Source organism: Mobula birostris, chromosome 3 (genome assembly GCF_030028105.1).
Source record: "Mobula birostris isolate sMobBir1 chromosome 3, sMobBir1.hap1, whole genome shotgun sequence".
Classification (NCBI taxonomy): Eukaryota; Metazoa; Chordata; class Chondrichthyes; order Myliobatiformes; family Myliobatidae; genus Mobula; species Mobula birostris.
This window is the reverse complement of record NC_092372.1, coordinates 48,011,075-48,036,981: the sequence shown is the minus strand read 5'-3', so window position 1 is coordinate 48,036,981 and position 25,907 is coordinate 48,011,075. Positions and strand designations below refer to the sequence as shown.

The 25,907-nt window shown below is 39.4% G+C and overlaps 1 protein-coding gene across 6 annotated transcripts in view; it reads right to left on the bottom strand.

Annotated features, from left to right (window-relative positions):
• The window catches only part of ipo11 (importin 11), a 427,187-nt gene that overhangs the window by 318,329 nt on the left and 82,951 nt on the right, over positions 1-25,907 (bottom strand). For all 6 annotated transcript variants that reach the window (XM_072252587.1, XM_072252591.1, XM_072252593.1 and 3 more), the window contains exons 11-15: positions 23,674-23,866; positions 18,593-18,745; positions 14,889-14,932; positions 8,623-8,713; positions 271-318 (exon numbers count right to left, since the gene is read on the bottom strand). In XM_072252587.1, coding sequence (XP_072108688.1) covers positions 271-318; positions 8,623-8,713; positions 14,889-14,932; positions 18,593-18,745; positions 23,674-23,866 — 529 coding nt within the window. The remainder of the gene's footprint in view (positions 1-270; positions 319-8,622; positions 8,714-14,888; positions 14,933-18,592; positions 18,746-23,673; positions 23,867-25,907) is intronic.

Below are 25,907 nucleotides of genomic sequence, written 5' to 3'. Positions count from 1 at the left end.
ACAGGTCAACAATCCAACCCATTTTTATAATTGACAGAAATTTATACTGTAAAATAACAAAGGCATCGAAGATATATCCCAGGTCACTAAGGTGTATTCAAAGCCTGGCTGTAAGTAGTAAGATGGTACTCTTTTGACACTTAATAACAATGCTGTTCCACCACTAAAAATAATTACAGGTATTGGTTGAATGTCAGAATCAGTAACAATGGTATCAATCAGTAACAATATTGCTTTATTGAACCAAATAGCATTGTAAAGATAACATACCGGCATCTTTGATAACTAGTCCAACAGTATCCTCCACATTAGTTGGCCCTAATAAAGCCAAAAGTTATGTTAAAGAGCAAATGAAAACATAGAAGAAAAATAAGCCAAGTTGCAAAATCATTCAAACTATTCGATATTAACTATAAATAATTTGTGCAATAAAACCTGGCACAGATTTCCTGCATACAAGAATCAACAACAAAAACATTTGATAATTGCTACATTTGTAGAGCTTCAAAGAGTATTAAGACAAATGGAAAGAACATCTGTAATGTGTGGAGAACTTTTTCTTTCCAAACAACATCCTGACTACGTGTAGAGGATAAAAAGAACAAAGGTGACAAGGTAATAACAGCCACAATAATAAAAAGAACCTGAGAGGAACATTACAACCAATGCACAAAGTTGCGCACAATTAGTACTGGAGGTTATAATGATGACTATACTTGAAAATCAATCACTGGTTCTAATGTACTTTTAGAATTCCCACGTCAATGAAGATTATAGATGGACACAATCATTTTCAGAATCAGAATTAGAATCAGATTTATTATTACCGGCATGTGAAGTGAAATTTGTTAACTTAGCAGCAGCAGCTCAATGTAATACAGAATCTAGCAGAGAAAAAAATAATAAAAATAAAAATAATAATAAATAAACAAGTAAATCAATTACGCATCTTGAATAGATTTTAAAAAGTGCAAAAACAGAAATACTGTATATTAAAAAAAAGTGAGGTAGTGTCCAAAGATTCAATGTCCATTTAGGAATCGGATGACAGAAGGGAAGAAGCTGTTCCCGAACTGCTAAGTGTGTGCCTTCAGGCTTCCGTACCTCCTACCTGATGGTAACAGTGAGAAAAGGGCATGGTTTGGGTGCTGGAGGTCCTTAATGATGGACGCTGCCTTTCTGAGACACCACTCCCTAAAGATGCACTGGGTACTTTGTAAGCTAGTACCCAAGATGGAGTTGACTAGATTTACAACTTTCTGCAGTTTCTTTCGGTCCTGTGCAGTAGCCCCTCCATACCAGACAGTGACGCAGCCTGTCAGAATGCTCTCCACGGTACAACTATAAAAGTTTTTGAGTGTATTTCTTGACATGCCAAATCTTTTCAAACTCCTAATGAAGTCTAGTTGCTGTCTTGCCTTCTTTTATAACTACATCGATATGTTGGGACCAGGTTAGATCCTCAGAGATCTTGACACCCAGGAACTTGAAGCTGCTCACTCTCTCCACTTCTGATCCCTCTATAAGGATTGGTATGTGTTCCTTCGTCTTACCCTTGCTGAAGTCCACAATCAGTTCTTTCATCATACTGCCATTAAGTGCCAGGTTGTTGCTGCGGCACCATTCCACTAGTTGGCATATCTCACTCCTGTACGCCCTCTCGTCACCATCTGAGATTCTACCAACCACGGCTGTATCGTCAGCCAAATTTATAGATAGTATTTGAGTTATGCCTAGCCACACAGTTATGTGTACACAAGGAGTAGAGCAGTAGGCTCAGCACACACCCCTGAGGTGCGCCAGCACTGATTGCCAGCAAGGAGGATATGGCATCACCAATCTGCACAGATTGTGATCTTCTGGTTAGGAAGACAAGGATCCAATTTCAGAGGGAGGTACAGAGGCCCAGGTTCTGCAGCTTCTTAATCAGCATTGTGAGAATGATGGTATTAAATGCTGAACTATAGTCGATGAACAGCATCCTGACACAAGTGTTTACTGAACCCACTGCAAAAACAGATAACATATTGTGTTCCGTTTATCAGGCAAAATTTTTTAAAAATCCAAAGCATCTTCATCTAATGCTAGTTAAATTTCCATTTTACTTATTTACTTATTGAGATACAGAGTGGAATAGGCCCTTCAAGCCACACCACCCAGCAATTCCATGATTTAATCCAAGTCTCATCATGGAACAATTTTACAATGACCAATTAACCTACCAACCAGTAGGTCTTTGCAGTGTGAGGGGAATCTCACACGGTCACAGGGAGAACATACAAACTCCTCATAGGAGGCGGCAGGAAATGAACCCTGCTTAACTATACTGTAAGATGTCGTGCTACCACGATGCTACTGTGTCGCCCAGGGTTTCAGAGCTTCAAAAATATTTCAGAATTAATCTATTCAGAAATAAATCAGAATTTAAACAGTTAAATAGTAAAAAAAACACATTACAGCTTTTTTGTCATTATTTAAAGAATTTTTGTCAAAATCTAGGTGAAAATGTGTAGAATTAAACATTTTTTCGCAATTTCATCCCCAAAGTAAACAGCTTACTTAAATGTTAGATACATTCAGTGATCTCAGTGCCTTAGTCTGAGAAACTGATGGCTTACTACTCACTCCAGGATTTAGATATGTAAATATATAATCCAGAGAGAAACTTCAATCAGTACATAAAGATTACTGATGACTCAAACTTTCAAAACAGATGGGCAAAAACATGCCAAAATAAGACTGATTTAAATTGATACCACGGAACAACCATTATGATTCTCTGATAACACAATTTCCTTCTTTCAAATCTCAAGGACTATTCCTCAAAACGGGTACACTTTTTTCCACATATTATTTGTTATGAATCTGCTGTGTTCACATTGATTTTAATTTCAGACAGAGCAAATGACATAGTAAATATTCAATATTATTCATTGGAGTGACTTTCCATTCTATTGCATCCGTATGATCTGCCTAAGGATAAATAAAAGTTTAATCAAACCAATCTAAATACCAGACTATATGTGGTCAAGAACGTAGGGCTTAAATACTTATCCATCTAATCAGAAGAGAGGATGGTACTGCTAAGACAAAGCCTGATATCTTGAGTTTCTTAATTATTAACTCTAGATAACTACTTCTGCATTGCTCTCGTCATCAAAATCAGCAGCACTATATTAACTACTAGCTCATAAAAACTTTCCTCATTTATGATGCCTCTCCAAAAAGAAATCTTTCTTACGTTATCTCGATCCATAAGTGACTTATCCCTTGATAAAAATGATTTAATTCCTAATACCCTCTGAAATAGTACAGCTGGCCATTTAAACTGTTCTTATCCTCTACAAAAGAAACAGAAATACTTGGCACAGAAGTAATAATCTAATCTTGCTCATACCATCCAAAGGTGGAATTTACTCGCATTTCATTGCTCTTGATCAGTTGCATTGTAGATAAGTGCTCCTCTAAATAAGCTGAGAATTTTTGCCTGCACTACTCTTTAAGATACTGAGTTTCAACGCTACATTACTTTTCAGGCAAACTATTTTGTCTTTAAGTACCCTCTAATCTCTGTACTAAGGTTTACCACATCTTTCAGCAATACAAAACACTTTTAGACTACACCAAACTTTGGAGTAAGCTCACCATAAAGAGTTAATGGGTTAAATTACAATTAATGATTGCACAAAAGAGAAGAAGTCGCTGAAATTCACTCATTTATGGGACTATTTGAGTGAAATTTCGAACGAGGTTGGAGGCAGCATCAGACGTACGACAACTCTGGCAGGGTTTGCAAGACATTACTTCCTACAAAGCGAAACCCAGTAGCATGAATGACAGCAATGCTTCACCATCAGATGAACTTAACACCTTCTATGCCAGCTTTGAAAGGGAGAATATAACTACAGCTGTGAAGATCCCGGTTGCACCTGATGACACTGTGATCTGTCTCAGAGGCCGATGTTAGGCTGTCTTTAAAGAGAATGAACCCTCGAAAGTCCAGAGCTCCCTATGGAGTACCTGGTAAGGTTCTGAAAACTGGCAGGAGTATTCAAGGACAGTTACAACCTCTCACTGCTATGCGCAGAAGTTCCCATTTGCTTCAAAAAGGCAATAATTATACTATTGCCTAACAAATGACTATCGCCCGGTAGCACTCACATCTATAGTGATGAAATGCTTTTGAGAGGCTACTCATGACTAGACTGAACTCCTGCCTCAGCAAGGTCCTGGACCCATTGCAATTTGCCTATCACCATAATAGGTCAACAGCAGATGCAATCTTAATGGCTCTTCACACTGCTTTAGACCGCCTGGACAACACAAACACCAATGTCAGGATGCTGTTCATCAACTATAGCTCAGGATTTAATACCATCATTCCTGCAATCCTGATTGAGACGTTGAAGAACCCGGGCCTCTGTAACTCCTTCTGCAATTGGATCATCGACTTCCTAACTGAATGACAACAATCTGTACGGACTGGTGATAACATCTCCTCGCTGACAATGCTCTACTCTCTCTATACCCATGACTGCGTGGCTAGGCATAGCTCAAATACCACCTATAAATTTGCTGACGATACAGCCATTGCTGGTAGAATCACAAATGGTGATGAGTGGGCGTACAGGAGTGAGATATGCCAACTAGTGGAGTGGTGTCGCAGCAACAACCTGGCACTCAGCGTCAGTAAGACAAAAGAGCTGATTGTGGACCTCAGGAAAGGTAAGATGAAGTAACACATACTAATCCTCATACAGGGATCAGAAGTGGAGAGCGTGAGCAGTTTCAAGTTCCTGGGTGCCAAGATCACTGAGAACCTAACCTGGTCCCAACACATCAATGCAGTTATAAAGAAGGCAAGACAGCGACTAGACTTCATTAGGAGTTTGAAGAGATTTGGTATGTCAACAAATACACTCAAGAACCTCTATAGATGTACTATGGACAGCATTCTGACAGGCTGCATCACTGCCTGGTATGGGAAGGCTACTGCATAGGGCTGAAAAAAGCTACAGTGGGTAGTAAATTTAGTCGGCTCCATCTTGGGTACTAGCCTACAAAGTATCCAGGACATATTCAAGGCAGCAGTGTCTCAGAAAGGCAGCGGCCATTACTAAGGACCTCCAGCTGCATTTTTGACTGGCATGCCCTTTTCTCACTGTTACCATCAGGTAGGAGGTACAGAAGCCTGAAGGCACACACTCAGCAATTCTAGAACAGCTTCTTCCCCTCTGCCATCCAATTCCTAAATGGACATTGAACCAATGAATGCTACCTCACATTTTTAATATATATTATTTCTGTTTTTGCACGATTTTTAAGCTTTTCAATATATGTATACTGTAATTGAATTATTTATTTATTTATTTTCTTCTTCTTCTATATTATGTGTAACACACTGTAAGGTTTCACTGCTAAGGTAATGGTTTCTGTGTAGCAGCAATGTTTGGGTTATGACACTATAATGGGACATGTTAGCCAATGAGGTGATGTTGTTCTTTCTTGTGTGTCTGGGAGCTGGGATTTCACAGTCTTTCATCGGGGAGTAATAGACAGAGAGGACGCGAATGGAGAGAATTGGAAGACCACCGACGGAGTCAACTGAGGAGCGAGGGTACAAGGGCTGGCTACACTCGGAGGTTGATGGGGAACAAATGAATGAACAGTGAGCTCCAACGTTGCGCGATAGACATTTTCATGAGAATGGGCCTTTTTTTTTTGTTTCTTTACTAACCATATAGTCAAATTAAGAATCATATAGCTCAAATGTTTAATCGCATATTGGGTTACTGTCTGATATTTTGCAGTACGGATTTGTAACTGGGAAAGACATCACACAGCATCCACTCAAACGTGATTTCTCAGCTTGGTGGGGCCAGAGGCTGTTTTCCCGAGGCGACCATGGGCTGGCCGGACCTGAGGGTTACAACTGTGGGGGCTACTTTCGGGATTGATTCCGTTGGATGTTGTGTGATTGCCCTGAGCATTGAACCAGTGGGCTGTGTGTTTAAGTTTGTGCTGGTGTAGATGCTGGCAGGGTAGAGTGGTGGAGCGCTGGTGTGCCTCCATGGAGTTACCGGTAACTAATGCATGCGTGTTGAGTGGGGTGGATAGTCATACCCCGGATGAATTGTTAATTCACTTTCTGAGTATGGTTAAAGCTGTTGGCAAAGTTGAAGTTGTAGCATAGAGTTACGATAAAATAGCGGGCTCAGGCCTTGTTTTAGTTCAGGCTAGCGCTGACGTAATGGCTGTGGGACTGCCGGCGTCTATCGGTGCCCCAGGTGAGGCAGGGCCTTGGCCTGTCCATACTGTCAGGGAGGAGGAGGAGGTAGCAGTTGAGTCGCCCATAGTTGGGTCAGAGGTTTCAGAGACAGGGTTCTGTCGTTTCTGAGGAGTGAGGGGAAGGAGTGGTTGGATTTGGAATGGCTAATTAGTCCATGTCCCCCAGCGAAGAATGAGAATTCTGAGTTAGTATCCCTCCTTTCCTCTCTGGCGAATAAATGGAAAAATACCCAGGTTCAAAGTCCGCCTATTCTCTGGAATAATGCCCACCCCTAAAGGGGAAGAGGAGTATAAGACTTGGACGGAGCAGACCTCTCAGTTGTTAGATGAGAGATGAGTGGCAGTGCTCCGAAGACGTAAAGCGACAGATTGGTTGAAAGTTTGAATGGGCAGGCCACTGATGTTGTGAGAGCTGTCAGGTTGCGGTCTCCTGTAGCAACAGCTGTCAATTATCTGCAAGCACTGAACAATGCTTTTAGCCCAACAGGAAGCCTCATGGAGCTTATGGTGGGGTTTCAGAATATGCATCGGGAGAAGGGGGAGGCCTCACCAGGTAGACCAGAAGTGTCCCCAGTAGTGTCTGAACCTGAAGAGCGAGGTGAGGGGGTGCGGAGGTCTCAGATAATTAGGCTAGCCTACGTAGCTCCAGGGGAACAGAGTGTGACCCCTACCATTTTGAGGGAGCTATGTCACTGCTTTGTACACCTGGATTGGACTTTGTGTTTTGCAGGAAGGGTTGGTGAATTATCTCAACGTCATGAGGACATGACTAAATTCGGTGAGGGGAGAGTGTAACACACTGTAAGGTTTCACTGCTAAGGTAATAGTTTCTCTGCAGCAGCAATGTTTGGGTTATGACTAGAGATAATGGGGCATGTTAGCCAAAGAGAGGATGTTGTTCTTTCTTGTGTGTCTGGGAGCCAGGATTTTGTGGTCTTTTGCCGGGGAGCGATGGAGAGAGAGGACGCGAATGGAGAGAGTTGGAAGACCAGCGGACAGAGTGGACTGAGGAACCAGGCTTCGAGGGCCGGCTACACTCGGAGGTCAATGGGAACAAATGAATGACCAGTGAGCTTTAACATTGCACGATAGACTGTTTCATGAGAATGGGCCCTTTTCTTTTTTTTTTGTTTCTTTACTAACCACATAGTCAAATTAAGAATTATAAAGCTCAATCGTTTAATTGCGTTTTGTGTACTGCTTGATATTTTGCGGTGTGGGTTTGTAACTGGGCAACACATCACACAGCATCCACAAAGTGATTTCTCAGTTTGGCAGTGCCAGAGTTGCTTTCCCCCAGACGACCACGGGATGACCGAACCTGAGGACCCGGGGTTTACAATGTGTTGCATTGAACTGCTGCTGCTAAGTTAACAAATTTCACAACACACGCCGGTGATAATAAACCTGATTCTGATTCTGAAGTTTCCAAGATAAGGAAACTAGTTCTACCTATATGGTGTCTAAGACTACCAGAGATTTTAAAGTTAGATCTTTAGCAAATTAAGTTAGGAAATACTTTCAGACGCAATTCAATTATGATGATTGGAATTTGCTTCCACAAAATGCAGCTGAGTCAAAAATTAATTTTAATTCAAAACCTAGATCAATAGAAAGCATCACAGTATTGTGGAATGAGCAAAAACCTTCTGATATGGTGTCAAGTTACATATCATATATTATCTCAGAAGCAAACCTGACTGACTGAAAGATCAATTCTCGATACCAGAATTAGGTGTATTTCATTCATGATAACAGATCTCAATATATAGGACACACAGTAAGCATTAAATAAAGAAACTACTGGAAATACTCAGGAGATCAGGCAGCATCTGTAGCGAGAGAAGCAGAGGTAACATTTCAGGTTGATAACCTAACAACAGCTTCTGATTTTGTTTCTATTTTCCAACATACTGTTTGCAATTTTTTTGCTTTTACATAATGGAAATAAATGGTGAATTGGTACAACTATTTGAAAAGTTAATTATTTAATAATCCTGCCAATGAATAAAGGAATTTTGACTCCTTTAAATACTGCTATAAAGTACATCTGGAGTCACTCAAGTACATGTGAAAATATTTAAAAACAAAAGCGTCTTGTTTCTATATTTCTGCAAATACACTTTTTTTTATATTATGTACTGATGTTGATAAAAACATAATTTACATTAGTCCTTTATAGGATAGAGTCAAGCTTCCAACAGCAATAGCATTTTGTTATTTTACAAACAGTACCAAAAGATCCGCAAATATTGCACCTATGCCAAAATAAATCAATCTTATGTAATGAATAATAGGTTGAACTTAAAAATCAAGTAAAAGAATTAAACATACCATGTAGATTTTGAACCATTTCTAATAAAACAGGTGTAAGTGTTTGGCTGTACTCATGAAAAATATCCAAAAACAGCACTTCTGTGCATGGCTGCAAAAAAAAAAGACAAAATAAATTCTATCAATGCACTCATGCAACTTTATACAAGACAATATAGCATTTAGGATATGTTTCAATTCAAAAGCATTGATAACAACTTCAGCAATGCAGGACACAAACCCATAACTTGTTTTCACCAATTTGCAGCTTCCAGGTTATTAAATCATGAGGCAGAAAAGGCACAGTCACTGAGTCTTCAATATTTCTTTCAATTTGTTCCATTCCCACAATTTCTCCCCTTTCTAACAAACTCTTCACCTTCAGATACTGATTTCATAAAATTTCAAAAGCTAATGCTGAAAAAATTCCATCAATATAACAGTCAGTAAATTCAAATTCCTAACTACCTGTTTTCCTTGCATTTTTCTGATAATCATCCAAAATTATTCTGTCCACACAACTTATCATGATCTTAAGCATCTCAGTCACACTAATTCTGACCACTTTTGTCCCTAGGGGAACATCCCTATCTTGTAATCCCATACACATAAAACATGTATGTAAATTAGGTCTGTACCCTCTCTACAAAGTCTTCATTTCATTTCAAAAATGAAGCATCTGTAAATGGATACAATTTTAACATGATCTATAGCGAGATCATCTACTTCAGACTTAAAAGAGTTAGGACAGAGTACTTCTAAAACAGTAATACACTGGAAGCAACAGAGGTCCAAAGAGTCTTTGGACCCATGTAATATATCACTAAAATGTCATGAAACCAGAGCAGATTAAAATGTAGATAGCTGTAAATGCAGAATATATAACAATGTAGAGCTGCTGTCATCTCAGGAACAGGTTCAAGGTATTGAAAGGCCAAGTAAAGATAATGCAATTTCTTCCAGAGAAGCTTTGTTGAAACAGATGGGAATTCATAGTTATAAAACATCATGATCACCATTGTCAATGCATATTTATTATCCAGATTATTTAATTACCTAAATTAAAATTTCTCAGCTGCTGTATAAGCATCTGTTAGTCTCGTGAGACCATGGATTTGCGCCTTGGAAGACTTTCAGGGCACAGGCCTGGGCAAGGTTGTATGGAAGACCGGCAGTTGCCCATGCTGCAAGTCTCCCCTCTCCATGCCACCGATGTTGTCCAAGGGAAGGGCACTAGGGCCGATACAGCTTGGCACCAGTGTCGTCGCAGAGCAATGTGTGGTTAAGTATCTTGCTCAAGGACACAACACGCTGCCTCAGCTAAGGCTTGAACTAGCGACCTTCAGTTCACTAGACCAACGCCTTAACCACTTGACCACGCGCCAACACGCCAACAGTACAGCTGATGTACTGGCATTCAAAACTTAGGACAAATAATAAATCTTTGAATCCTAACCCAATAACTTGTCCTCAAACGTTCCTTTGTCCTAAGAATGATGCATTTGACCTGAAATGTTCACTGTTTCTTACCCCACAGATGCTGCCTGATCCTCTTAACTGCTTCTAGCATTTTCAGTTTTTATTTCAGACCCACCAATAATGGAATAATCAAGAACACAATGTATATAACAAGTTCAGTATTTCATTCCGCTCCTTCAAGTAAAATTAATCATTTTGATTGCATGAGATTTTTTCTGATATTGGCATCTTTGTTACCCTCTTGTAGGCTTTCTTTCAACCTTACTCCCTTGTGTTATTTTTCCCCACCTCCCTCCTACATACCACAATCTGCCCCCACTAGGACAATTATCATTTATTTCTAGATGAATGATTTACAATAGGAATTTCACAGTCTGAAGCAGAGCTTCCTTTGAAATAAAACCATCATATTCCATAGAAACATAGAAAATAGGTGCAGGGGTAGGCCATTCGACCCTTTGAGCCTGCACCGCCATTCAGTATGATCATGGCTGATCATCCAACTCAGAATCCTGTACCAGCCTTCCCCCCATACCCCCGATCCCTTTAGCCACAAGGGCCATATCTAACTCCCTCTTAAATATTTGCCAATGAACTGGCCTCAACTGTTTCCTGTGGCAGAGAATTCCACAGATTCACCACTCTCTGTGTGAAGTAGTTTTTCCTAATCTCCGTCCTAAAAGACTTCCCCTTTATCCTCAAACTGTGACCCCTCATTCTGGACTTCCCCAACATCGGGAACAATCTTCCTGCATCTAGCCTGTCCAATCCCTTTAGGATTTTATATGTTTCAATAAGATCCCCCCTCAATCTTCTAAATTCCAACGAGTATAAGCCTAGTCGATCCAGTCTTTCATCATATGAAAGTCTTGCCATCCCAGGAATCAATCTGGTGAACCTTCTTTGTACTCCCTCTATGGCAAGGATGTATTTCCTCAGATTAGGGGACCAAAACTGCACACAATACTCCAGATGTGGTCTCACCAAGGCCTTGTACAACTGCAGTAGTACCTCCCTACTCCTGTACTCGAATCCTCTTGTTATGAACGCCAGCATACCATTCGCCTTTTTCACCGCCTGCTATACCTGCATGCCCACGTTCAATGACTGGTGTATAATGACACCCAGGTCTCGTTGCACCTCCCCTTTTCCTAATCGGCCACCATTCAGATAATAATCTGTTTTCCTGTTTTTGCCACCAAAGTGGATAACTTCACATTTATCCACATTAAATTGCATCTGCCATGAATTTTCCCACTCACCTAACCTATCCAAGTCACCCTGTATCCTCTTAGCATCCTCCTCACAGCTAACACTGCCACCCAGCTTCGTGTCATTCGCAAACTTGGAGATGCTGCATTTAATTCCCTCATCTAAGTCATTAATATATATTGTAAACAAATGGGGTCCCAGCACTGAACCTTGCGGTACCCCACTAGTCACTGCCTGCCATTCTGAAAAGGTCCCGTTTATTCCTACTCTTTGCTTCCTGTCTGCCAACCAATTCTCTATCCACATCAATGCCTTACCCCCAATACTGTGTGCTTTAAGTTTGCACACTAATCTCCTGTGTGGGACCTTGTCAAAAGCCTTTTGAAAATCCAAATATACCACATCCACTGGTTCTCCCCTATCTATTCTACTAGTTACATCCTCAAAAAATTCTATGAGTTTCGTCAGACATGTTTTTCCTTTCACAAATCCATGCTGACTTTGTCCGATGATTTCACCGCTTTCCAAATGTGCTGTTATCACATCTTTGATAACTGACTCTAGCATTTTCCCCACCACCGATGTCAGGCTAACCGGTCTATCATTCCCCGGTTTCTGTCTCCCTCCTTTTTTAATCAGTGGGGTTACATTAGTCCAGAATCTAAAGAGTTTTGAAAAATTATCACTAATGCACCCACTATTTCTTGGGCTACTTCCTTAAGCACTCTGGGATGCAGACCATCTGGCCCTGGGGATTTATCTGCCTTTCATCCCTTCAATTTACCTAACACCACTTCCCTACTAACATGTATCTCCCTCAGTTCCTCCATCTCACTGGACCCTCTGTCCCCTACTATTTCCGGAAAATTATTTATGTCCTCCTTAGTGAAGACAGAACCAAAGCAGTTATTCAACTGGTCTGCCATGTCCTTGCTCCCCATAATCAATTCACCTGTTTCTGTCTGTACGGGACCTACATTTGTCTTAACCAATCTTTTTCTTTTCACATATCAATAAAAGCTTTTACGGTCAGTTTTTATGTTCCCTGCCAGCTTTCTCTCATTATCTTTTTTCCCCTTCCTAATTAAGCCCTTTGTCCTCCTCTGCTGGACTCTGAATTTCTCCCAGTCCTCAAGTGAGCCACTTTTTCTGGCTAATTTGTATGCTTCTTCTTTGGAATTGATACTATCCCTAATTTCCCTTGTCAGCCATGAGTGCACTACCTTCCTTGATTTATTCTTTTGCCAAACTGGGCTGAACAATTGTTGTAGTTCATCCATGCCATTTTTAAATGCTTGCCATTGCATATCCACCATCAACCCTTTAAGTGTCATTTGCCAGTCTATCTTAGCTAATTCGCGCCTCATACCTTCAAAGTTACCCTTCTTTAAATTCAGAACCTTTGTTTCTGAATTAACTATGTCACTCTCCATCTTAATAAAGAACTCCACCATATTATGGTCACTCTGACCCAAGGGGGCCCTCACGACAAGATTGCTAACTAACCCTTCCTCATTGCTCAATACCCAGTCTAGAATAGCCTGGTAAGTTGACTGCAGTTCCTTGTATTACACATTGGTAATTTCTACACTAGTCTGTCAGTACTTGGCTTTTCAAGGTGGTGTATCTGCTTAAGTACCGTAAATTCCGGTGTATAAGCCGAGAATTTGGCCCTATATTTTGGTCCTAAAGTTAGGAGGTTGGCTTATACAAGGGTGCCAACTTTGGGAAAACGAATACACGGAAGACAGGTCGTATTTATTGGCTGTTTTTGAGTCAAATACAAAAGAAAATACAAACACTTACACAAAAGTAAAGATCTACCGAACACATTCTGTTTCTCAATTTACTTGTACACACTGTTGTCATCAAACGTTCGTTCCACTGTCAATGCATGAATTCTTTGAATGCTTTATTTAAACTCACATCTAGCGGCTGGAGCACAGACGTCAAACCACCGGGGATGACTACAATGTCTGTATCTTTCGATGCTGCTTTTGTCTCACCTGACAAGTGTGCTTTGAACATGTCCCAGACAAGTAGCGACTTTTCCTTCCTGAAACCTTCGGGACGTCGACACCACACCTCTTTAACCCACTTCAAGCAACCCGCTTTGTCCATCCAGCCGCGTTCTTGAACGTAAACAACAACACCCTGTGGCAATTTTTCTTTCTTTGGGAATGTTTTCCTCTTAAAAATTACCATCGGTGGTAGTTTGGTCCCATCAGCCAAACACGTTAACACAACAGTAAGATGATGCTTCTCGTGTCCAGTTGTTTTGACAAGGACTGTCTTCTCTTCCTTCTGATTGACAATGCTGCTGCCAGCAAAATCAAAGAACATTGGTGTCTCGTCTATGTTACCAATCAGTGAGAGCGGGTAAGAATGTGCCTTTCGATGCTTGATTACGAATGATTGGAAGGCCATAATCTTATTCTCAAGGTTGCTCGGTAACTTCTGAGCAATCTTTGTTTTTAGTCTCAACGCAAGATCACGTCTATTCATAAATCGGATGCACCAACTTCACGTAGCTTTGAAATTTTCGCTGACCTCACGGTGTTTTTCAGCCCATTTCAACGCTTAAACTTGAGTCATTTCTCTGGTAACAACGTATCCAGACGATCACTGGTGATTCACCCACTCTAAACCTTTTTCTTCCAGTTCTGGCCACTGGCATATTTTCCCGCGGTTTGCACATTTCATCTTTGGCATTTCCCTCAGCGTGTCCTCTGCCTTTCTCCACTCTCTCACTTGTTTCTCGTTTACACTAAACTTCTTAGCAGCTACAGAATCATTCGTTCCTTTAGCAAAATCAACAATCTTCAGCTTGAAGCCAGCATCATATCGCATTCATTTTAATCTTTTGTACATGGTGGTCGCAAACTCAATACTGAGTACACGTACTGATCCTGCCACCCCGTGTTATATTTTAATGAGATTACAATGGGCGCTAAATGGTTTCACAGGGGTTACATTTCAGAGGATTCTTTACCATTGAGAACCTAATCCAAAACTTCCCTCCCTGATTTATTTATTAAGAATTCGCTTATAACGCTCTACAATGTATAGGCCTGTTTTCTTAGCAGGTAGTGGTTCACAAAATTTCCAGGTTCCGGATCTGGCAAAGCTGAGTACCAGCATGTGAAATCTTGTGATCTTTTCCGTTAAATCAAAAACCTCTACAAAAAGGGTCGGCTTATACAAAGGTAACATGAAAAAGTCACTTTTTTAACCTTGAAAATGGGGGGGGGAGTCAGCTTATACACCGGAATTTACAGTATGTCTCTTCCTACCCTCCAAAGCCTGTTTATCTTTATTCAGGATAGCTGGGCAAGACATGAAAATGAAACTTTGGGGATATGGGTTGATCAATAGGAAGTCAAATTAATTTAGAATGATTGCTTTCGGTGTAACAATGCAACATTTTAGTTACAATTACTAATAATTATCTATCAAAAACACAACTAGATGTATTCTTGAAATCACATTTTTCCAACAGCAGTCTGCAAATCAAACAATAAATTAACTTTAGAAAAATCATCCTTTAACAATACAACTACATCAATAGGAATAAATTTGATATAAGCTCAACTTACCCTTAAACTGTATTTGTAAGAATCCCCTCCAGCCTCTTCCACTGCTGTTGAAATACAGAATTTAAAAATAATTTTCAGCATGAATGTCACGAAAGTCATTCGTTTCCAAATGAGTTAATGATAAAAGAATAAGCAACACATTACTCCAAAGCCACTTAGAACAAAACACTTATTACATTCCTAGCATCTTTAAGGAATAAAAGGAGCAGACAGCACCATAATAGGAAAAAAGGGAAGAAGGAAAATCAAAGAGACAATGAAAAGGCACTGGACTACCCCAAGAGAGAGGCAAGACTGAAGGTCAAAGAGGTAATGTAGCACTGTGGTTAAGTTGCTGGACAGCCATTCAAGTTCTGATCTAGGGCAAGAGTGTCAATCCAGCTGTGAAAGTAAAGCAATATTATGTAAATACAAAATTAAAATATTCCTTCCATGAAACCACTAGGATGGTTCACTGATGGAACTGATAGATTCTTAACTACTTCCACAGTCGGAAGTCAATTAGAGACAGGCAATATATGCTGGTATTGCCATAAACATAGGCAAGCAAGGGAACAAAATGGGAGAAATGGAGATGGATCGTAAAGAAGAGGGGAGTCTCTGGCACCCCACTCACCCTGCAGTTTAACATGTTTCTATTGCTTCTTTCTTTGTTCTCATGAAGGTCTCTGACCCAAATGATTACACGAGGAATTCTGCAGATGCTGGGAATTCGAGCAACACACATCAAAGTTGCTGGTGCGTTCACCAGCAACTTTGATGTGTGACCCAAATGATTACTTCTGTTTCTCTTCCCACAGATGTGGCCTGATTTCCTCAAGCACAGCCAACTGCTTTTCCCATTTCCCCACCGCCCCCAACAGATGCTGCTTACGCTATTGATAGTCTAGGAGTTTGTTTTGCCTCCAGTCTCTTTTGACTTCATTCCACTAATTTTTAATGTTACTTTCTTATCTTTCCTTTTTTTTTTTTTTACAAGAGATGGTGGAAATCCAAAGCAACACATACAAAATTCTAAAGGACCTCTGCAGGTCAGGTAGCATCAATGGAAACGAATAAAGAGTCAACTTTTCGGGCTAAGCCCCTAATGAAATAAAACAATCACAGCCATCAAAGAATAATTCATTTATGAGTTTTTACAATGCATGTATATTTTCATTACAAAACTATATAACGTGTTAAAAGTATGACGTCAGGTTTTCTGCATGCCAACTCATTTATGGCCTTCTTTATGCAAATACAGAAGACCACTTCTCAGAACAGAATGGGGATTAGAATTTAGCATGTGCTGAAATATTGTTGCTCAATTTGAGATTGTAATGGAATATAATCTGCAATTCACTATAATTAGATTTCCTACATTTATTTTAAGTTTGTAAAAGCAACATACTATTATACAAAATGGGAATGAAAGCATCCCACAATCAAAGATCATCTACGGCTTGATTCAAAATATAATATTATTCAAAATATAATGCAAGACGTAGAGACAAAACATGATTCCATTCTTAAGCAGTTCCTTCTCCTATATCAGCAAGCTCCTTACATCTCTCCACTTTAAACAGCTATAATACTGACAATTATTCCTTACATACAAATAACATACACGTTAACATAAAAGTACCCAGCAGCTAAAGAGGAAGAAGAGTGGGGAAGACAGAAGGCTTTATCTCCGTGAGGAAAGGACTCCTTACCAAAGACATAAGCAATAGAGGTGGAGGGGACAGGAAAAGATATTATGGTAGGCCTGGAACTCATTAAGGTACAGCAGCAGGAATAGAAAGGCGGGGCCTCTGCTGAAGTACACCACTCAGGAGGAAGTCAAAGGGGATGATAACGGCATGGTAAGGGTAAAAGGTGGGCAGGAGCTGGGGAGAAGTGATGAGGGAGAAATGAACATCAGAGTTCCCATCCCCTAGATCAGGAGAACAGGGTCTGGATTAGTTGAACCAGAGAGGGGAATATGGGTAAAAAACCAAATGATAAGATGGGGAGATAGGAAGAGATAGATATCATGTCGGTATTTGATCTTAATGCTAAACACAATAATCAATGACACAGGTAATTAAAATTAGGGGATTAAACTTTCTATTCCACAATATTGAGGGGTAGTGTCACAATGCTCATCTAAATCACATCTACATTTTTAGTTCATCTTTGGACATGAGAAAAGAAACAGGTGTTTCAAATGTGTCTTCTTTGCCATTCATCAAATCATGACTTATGTTCTACAGAGTTTCCCTATCCATCCAACTAACTGTTGATTCCACCAGAATCCAAAAAATCTATCCGTCTGTTTTGAAGAGAATTATTAAGCTGTCAAAGCCCTCCAAGTGAAGAAGTTCCTCATTTCAGTTCTAAATTTCTTATCCTTTGTCTTGAGACATCCTCTCTTCATTAAGCCAATCAAGCAAGGAATTCTGAATGTTTCAATGAGGTCGCCACTTTTCTAAACTCTAAAAACAGAGTCCAACCTAAGTGAGATCTTTTAACAGAAAAAAATACAACCAGGCACCAACATGGTGCATTGTCACTCCAATCCCTCCAGGACAAGAAATTTCTTTATTTAAAAGCAAGAATAAAACTACACATTACAATCCCTGAGTGGTCATGTCAAAGCTGCATAATAATCATGAAATATCTATATTCCACCCCCCGCAAGCAACAAAGAGCAAAGTAGCTATTTTTTCCCTAATAGTTTGATGAACATTCACATTAGCTTTGATGTCAAACACAGGAAACCAAATTCCCTCTGAATATCAACAGCTTCAATCTCACCAGTTTAAAACTCAGTACTGCTATTGCAGTAGATAACCTCAGGTTATTTTTACACTGTACTCTATCTGCCATATAGTTAGTCGCTCTTAGTTTTTCTAAACCTACTCAAAGCCTCCTTACAACCTAATCACTGTTCTCGCTTCCACATAGGTATGTTGTCAGCTATTTCCCAGCAATACCATAAAAGATATGAAGTTGAAATCTAAGACCAAGACATGTTTCACTTGTATACTACCCACAGAAAGTAAAGCAAATATTATTGTCATATTGGTATAAAAATATGCTCAGCTCAATTTGCAAAAATTCCAGCTCCTTTCTCTGAATGCCAATAACTTGTTGTACTGAAAAAAAAGTGACATTAACAATAAGAAAAAGTAGCAAACTGTAATTTATACTGAGATTATACATACAAACCTTTATTATTTAGAGAATTTACTAATCAACAAACCTGTCTTCTAGTCACATCACTGTGTAAGGCAACTGATTGTTTGATAAAAGCGTTGCTTTAAATTAGCACGTGGCATCTTGCCTAGTTACTGACTCAATAGAAAATGTCTCAGTGTAAACATACAGGCAACCATAATTTATATTTAGTGTTAGCATCTTTAAAACTTAAATCTTGCCATGTAGGTTTTCTACTCTTAAAATCTGGTTGCATGTTATATTTCAGTTGTTGCATTGTATGTGTTCACTAACATATTTAAGAAATGAACATTTCACAGTAAGTGCATGTAACCCATGGTAAATTTAATGCTTCAAGGTTTATTAGCAGTGAATATCTTAGGCATGACAAAACCTGTGACTTGAAAACAAATAGCTTTATCATCCAGTATTTATATAATACAAAAACTTCCTACGTCTTAACCAGGTTATAGATAACTGAAACACCTATCTTGAAGTAATTTTCTATGCAATTAGAAACTCACCAAACCCCTCAGGGTCTTCCTCCCACATGGATAGCTCCTCAGGTGTCAGAAGAAAATAATGAGATACTAATCTTCTACAGATTTCAGTTAAAGTTGAATAGTTGAAGAAATATATTTTTATCTTATGTGCTTCCAAGGTTTCAGGCTTGCTTTCTAAAATGAAAAAAAATATATTTCAGCTGCACTATCTTGTAACCACTGCTTTTCTATCTGATTTGCACTCATGTCAACAATGTGCTTTGCACACATTTATTCACAATTTTTTATTTACCGATCTCAGAGAAACAAACCTAGGCATCTATGGGTTTAATGGAAGAAAGTCTCAAGGGACTGATTCTGCAACATTTTCATACATATTATAAAACATCTAAAAGGATTCAAGCAAATTGTCTGAGCAGTTGGTTACAGAATGCTGCTCAAAGAATGATGAAGGTAGAGCAGTGGATGTAGTGTATATAGATTTCAGAAAGGCATTTGATACAGTTCCCCATTCAAGACTCCTTCAGAAAGTAAGGCATGAGATCCAAGGAAACCTTGCTTTGTGGATCCAGAATTGGCTTGCCCACAGAAGGCAAAGGGTGGTTGTAGATGGTTTTATTCTGCATGGAGGTCAGTGACCAATGGTGTCCCACAGGGATCTGTTCTGGGACCCCTCCTCTTTGTGATTTTTATAAAAGACCTGGATGATGAAGTAGAAGGGTGAGTTAGTAAGTTTGCTCGTGACACAAAGGCTGGGGGAGTTGTGGACAGTCTGAAGGGTTGTCAGAGGTTCAGCAGGACATCGACAGGATGCAGAACTGGACTGAGAAGTGGCAGATGGACTTCAACCCAGATAAGTGTGAAGTGGTTCATTTTGGTAGGTCATAGTGCCAAGAGTCTTATAAATAGTAAGACCCTTGGCACTATGGAGGATCTGAGAGATCTCGGGCTCTGTGTCCATAGGACACTCAAAGCTGCTGCACAGGTTGACAGTGTTGATAAGAAGGCATATAGTGTGTTAGCATTCATCAACCAAGAGATTGAGTTCAAGAGCCATGAGGTAATGTTACAGCTATATATGACCTTGATCGGATCCCAGTTGGAGTACTGTGTCCAGTTCTGCTCACCTCACTACAGGAAGGATGTGGATACTATAGAGAGTGCAGAGGAGATTTACAAGGATGCTGCTTGGATTGGAGTGAGTACCTTATGAGAATAGGTACTCCTTGGAGCAACGGAGGATGAGAGATGACCTGATAGAGGTGTATAAGATGATGAGGGGCAGTGATCATGTGGATAGCCAGAGGTTTTTCCCCAGGGCTGAAATGGCTAACACAAGGGGGCACAGTTGGAAATGGGTACCAAAGGGATGTCAGGGGTAAGTTTTTCAGAGAGTGGTGGGTGGGTGGAATGCACTGCCAGTGGCGATGGTGGAAGCGGATACAATAATGTCTTTTAAGAGCCTCTTAAATAGGTACGTGGAGCTTAGAAATTGTAGGCAGTTTCTAAAGTAGGTTACATGGTCGGCATAACATTGTGGGCTGAAGGGCCTGTAATGTGTTGTAAATTTCTATGTTCTAAAGTAAAGATTAAAACCTGGGGGCTTCAAGAAACAAGACAATTAGACATGGAAGTCTAACTAGAATTTGTATGCTGAAGTTTCAATTGTTAAACCCATTTTCAATTTTAGATTAGATAATACTATTTGTTTTAATAATTCTCAAACATGTTCAGTTACTGGTGGCAAGGCAAGTATGCAATGAACATTTGTAGTTGCTCCAAAAATAGTGGTGCATCTTGTTTTCAATTTGTCAACTTACTGTCTAATCACTATATTATTGAACACATCAAAATAAACATTTAACATATTCATATAGTGGAGATTATACCCTCATGGCTCAAATTCTCATTAAGCTAATATTTGGTTACCCGGTAGAGATGAGCCTTGTGACCAAATATCTGGCCCATAGATGCAGATGACTCTGCCAAGGACCATGTATTACAAGTTTTGAGAAAGGTGTCACAAATAGAATTCTAGAGGGTCCAGAGAACAGGTTGAAGACCAAGGCACTAATGTAAACATACAGAATGAAATCTGACAGTTACCAGTGCAGCTAAGAAAGGTTAATTCCGCTGGAAGCACCCTGAGATTGTCAGATTTGTATTGGAATTGGTTTATTATTGTTACAAGTACTAAGGTATAGTGAAAAGCTTATTGGCATAATGCTGACACAGATCAATTAATTCATTACAATGCATTGAAGTAGTACAAGGTACAGCATGTAGACAATAAGATACAAGATCATAAAGACAGACAATGAGGTGAAGAGTCCATCTTATCGTACTTCAAAACCATTCAATAGTTTAATAACAGTGGGATAGAAGCTCTACTGGTCCCTGGTAATAAGTTTACAGGCTCAAACAAGAGAAAATCTGCAGCTATCAGAAATCCAAGCAACACACACACAAGGAGGGAGGAGAGGGAGGAGCTCACAGCGGCCACTCTGGTGGTGATGTCTGTTATTTGTCAAGTAGGGTGCCATACACAATCCTGATTTGATGGAGACGGATGTGAGAACACAGAGGAACATCTGGTGAAACTTCTGAAATGCCTGCTTCGCTGCTGCTGCTACTGTGTGGTCCAGAATCTCTGGAGGAGAAGGCCCCAAGTCCTCGGCATTGCTTGTTGCTCGGCAGCCGGGGCAGGGTCGAAGCACTCGGCAGAGGATGGTGCTCGGAGATGCTGTATCGGAGGGGCTGGTTGGAGGCTCAAAGTTTTCGGACAGGCTCAGAGTCCGCTGCGATCGGGTGCTTCCAATGGTGCTGCATCGGCAAGTTGGCGGCTCTTGGAGGTTCATGGCAGGGAGAGTTTCTCCCTTCTGCCACCTGCGTGAAATGATGAGGCTATCGAGACTTTGAGACTTTTTTTTACCGTGCCCATGGTCTGCTCTTTATCAAATTATGGTATTGCTTTGCACTGTTGTAACTGTATGTTATAATCGTGGTTTTATAAGTTTCAGTCTTGGTTTTTCCTGTGTTTTTCTTGTGATATCATTCTGGAGGTACGTTGTATCATTTTTTAATGCATGCATTTCTATAAACGAGGACTAAGTGTCCTCATAATCTAAAAAAAATGCCACAGGAACTCAGCAGGCCAGGCAACACCTAGGAAAAGAAGTACAGTCGATGTTTCAGGCTGAAACCCTTTGGCAGGACTGAAGAAAAAAGGCTGAGGAGTGGATCCACCTTTTAAATCTACTCCTCGGTTTTTTTTCTTCAATTCTGCGGAAGGGTTTTGGCCAGAAACAGAGTGAGTGAGTGTGTGAGAGTGAGAGTGTGAGTGTGAGTGCGCGCGTATGCGCGCGCAAGTGAGCGAGCGACTGAGCAAGAGACTGAGCGAGAGTGTGAGAATGTGAGAGCGTGAGTGTCATGCTTACAGGCTTCTGATTCTTTAGCCCAATGGAGGGGGAAGAAGAGAGAATATCCTGGGTGAGTGGAGTCTTTGTTTATGCTGGCTGCTTTACTGAGGCACCAGGAAGTACAGACCAAGAATCCATAGAGGGAAGGCTGGTTTCTGCAACGTGCTCAGCTGTATCCACACCACTCTGCTGCTCTTTGCTGCCACAGGCAAGGAAGTTGCCATACAAAGCCATGACACATTTGGATAGGATGCTTTTTATGATGCATCAATAATAGTTGGAAAGAGTTGATGGGGTCATGCCAAATCTCTTCAGGCTTCTGAAGAATTAGATAGGACACGAAGTAAAATGGAAATCAAAACATTAGAATAAGAGAAGTGACAGTATGCCAACAAGTGACATGTGACTGAAAGGAGACTGAAGGCCCATCCTAGAGTTGGGCAGGTGGGTGGTTGAAAGAAAGAGTACAAGAGAGGAAGGGGGCTTGCTTTGCTATTATTATTTTGTTGCTTGTTGTGTTCTGTTCTGCCAAGCACTGTGGGCATGCTACGTTGGTGCCAGAATGAGTGGCGACATATGCGGTGCTTCCCCCTACCCCCTCCACCGCATGAATGCCCTTAAGTGTGTTGCTTGTGAACCCAACCAACACACTTCACTGTACATTTTCATGTACATGTGGTAAATAAATCTGAATCTGATGTTCTTGGAACCGGTTGGAACCACAACTCATGTAAATAATTTGGGTTTGGAAATGCAACCTTCAAGTTTTTAATAATGGCATCAAATTGGAAGTCAACATGAAGTAAGAATGCAATTAAGTATTTAAAAATGCATTAATGAATGCAGGTCAAACCTTTAGTAAATACATTTTCACACAGTTGCAAAGTGGTGCATTTTAAAAAATAATGAGCTCACAAGCTACCTTGATAATAAGGCGTGAATGGGAAAAGGCAGCCGCAGGATCAGAGGACAGAGATACACAAATCATGAAAACTACTGGTGCAGTATGATGCCATAAAAAGTATGCTAGGCATGGGGGTTCACTTCTGAAAGGATAGAACTAAAGAGCAGCAGTCATATAAAAACGTACCTCATCATGGTAAGGTTACACAACCACTGAAAAAGATTTACATGATTCAGAGATCAGAGAAGACTGCGCAGACTAGCTCTTTTCCCCTAAGAGTTAACTTAATGCAGCTAAGATAATCATAGAATTTAATGTAGAATACTGTATTAAGAATTATACAGTATAATTTAATAAAATAAATAAATTTGTTAACATTACACTTAATTAATTTATGCAGCAGGGTAAATTCACGAAATACTAATACAATAACCCTAATACCTACAATATGTTTGATTCCTAATAAAACTCAATCACTATTTTAAAAATCATCCTGCAAATCTTTCAAAGCAAAACTTCAGGAATAGAATGAGTTCCCCTTCACTATGCTTCTACTTTCCTAACAGCAACAGAAGGCACTGATTAAATTCTAGAATGCATAATGGAATATATATATATATATATATATATAAATGTGCATTCAATTGCAACTTATTTAACTATAACTCACACAACACCATTAACCAGTGATGGAATCTGATGCAATCACATTGAGAAGAAAGTTAAAAATGTTTTTTTATAGAGTAGAAATAGGAGAATACGCAGGGAAATAAATGTACCTTCAATGTTCTTTGATGGTTTGTAAGCATCATTTTTGACAATCATTTTAATGAGGTTCATACACTGAACAATGAACCGCTCAAACACTACACCTTCACCAGCGCTTGTAAACGTGTAACTAACAGCAAATTCCAATGACCTCCGAATCAACGAGATGAAAGAAAATGGATGATAGTCCAAAAAGTCCAAAAGCTGCAATCAGTAAAGACGGACAAGTTATATATTTGTTAGCATATAAAGCAGAAAGCAAAATTATGGACCAGCAATGAAATCAAATTGGTAATTATATATATTTCAAGGAAAAAAAAGTCAGCCTCATAAATGTTTCCAATCCGAAGGACTTATATTTTGTCATTTAATAACTGCAATTAAAAATACTGCTTGCTCTAAACTGTCCTAGCTGTTTGCACTGTTACATAATTCAAAAAATATTTCATACATAATCTTGGGGGGAGAAACCATGGAACGTGGAAAGTTCATTCAGCTTATTTTGTATGGTTCATTTTTATATCCTGTTTACAGTACCTCCCATCAGGTAGTTGGCAGCAATAGAATGGAACATTATCCCTGATTCCAGTGCCTCAAGGACTGGTAAGACAGCTTTAGGCTCTTGAATCATCATACGCCCTCTACTTTGGGCAGTAGATGGAATAAGTCACTTTAGGATTTAAATGATTAAATAAAATAATGCAGTAAAGAACTTAAGGCCACCTCAAACATTCCACTGCAGATATCTGTGTATGTTTCAAGATTAGGCGTTTAAGTGAAGGATGAAGTTGGGTTTAGCTAGCTTCAAACACAGTAAAAGGAAAATGATAATTAAGATAATACAATTCGGTGTCAAAACATTATTCTTTAACACTGACACTCAGATTTTCTTTAATTTAACTCGTATTGTATTTGCTTAAAATAAGAATGTGGCCATTTTACACAACAAGTCCACGCCCACTCTCAGAATTCCTTGTAACTTATTTTCTTTTGCGTGCCAATCAACTCCCTCATGATTTATCTGTCAAGTGTCTACTGTAATTTACAAAGGGTGGTGAACCTGCTAGAATGCCTTTGGGATGAGAAGAAATCTAAGCAGCCAGGGGAAACACACACAGCCACAGGGAGAATGTACAAGCTACAGACAGATGGCATGTGTGCTTGTTTACATGGGGAAATGCTAACAGTTTTGATCAGAAGTCTTGCAGATTCAGGCCAATATGTTTACAACCTGTGATTCAATATAGCCATGTGGCTTACTAGATCACTTCACAAGGTTATTAATTAACAATCATGATTCCATGTACAGTATCTGAAATTGTATAGATAACTACAACATATCTTCTTCCCTAACGGGTATTTATTCATAATCTCAGACTCATGATGATATACTCATATTGAGGCAATCTGTATTTCTTGAACTTCATGGATTTGGACTACCAAAATAAAATCCACAATGGAATTTGCACAAATTTCCAGATATTAGTTCAGGTTATTGCATTAAAAACCTAAAACTGATGGGCAATTGCCTCACTGAAATTCATATTTCAATATATGTCAGTTAATAGAGCAAACCAAAAATGTGATAACATCTTTTTTATGTAACAGATTCATCTAATATGCCATTTTTTCAATATACCACATTCACTATATTTAAGTCTTTAACTCAGTGCAGAACTACTTCTCCCTGGGGTTTGTAACAATGTTGCACAAATGAATATTTAATTATATTTGTGTACAAATAACACTTACGCTGTAGAAGTTGCATTTCCAGAAAAAAAATCATCTCACAATTTTCAGTAACACAAAGCTGCAACACTTTTGCATATATACATCAAGAAACATGAGTTGAAACTTTTTTATGTTGATTTATTTTTTCACATAAATTTCATGTGAGAATATTTTATTCCATATCTTAAATTTTCAAATAGTGATTTGCGAATTTTGTAAGGTCAAATTTTTGTTAAGGCTACTTGGGTTACAAGGTGGTTGCCTATATGGGATCAAATATGAGATTACTGTAATAATCGACCATCATGTTTATAATCTTATATCCAATCAAAATATTCCACTTTTAGAGTTTGATTTTGTACAGTTGCTGTAGATAATCCATTTATAATATTGATTTCATATTTTTCTTTCTCCACTCAAATTATCTGACTTGCTGAGCATATCCTGCAAATCTGCATTTGACAGCTTTTACATGTTCCTTAAAACTAACCTGGTTTCTCTTTTCGAGTTCTAT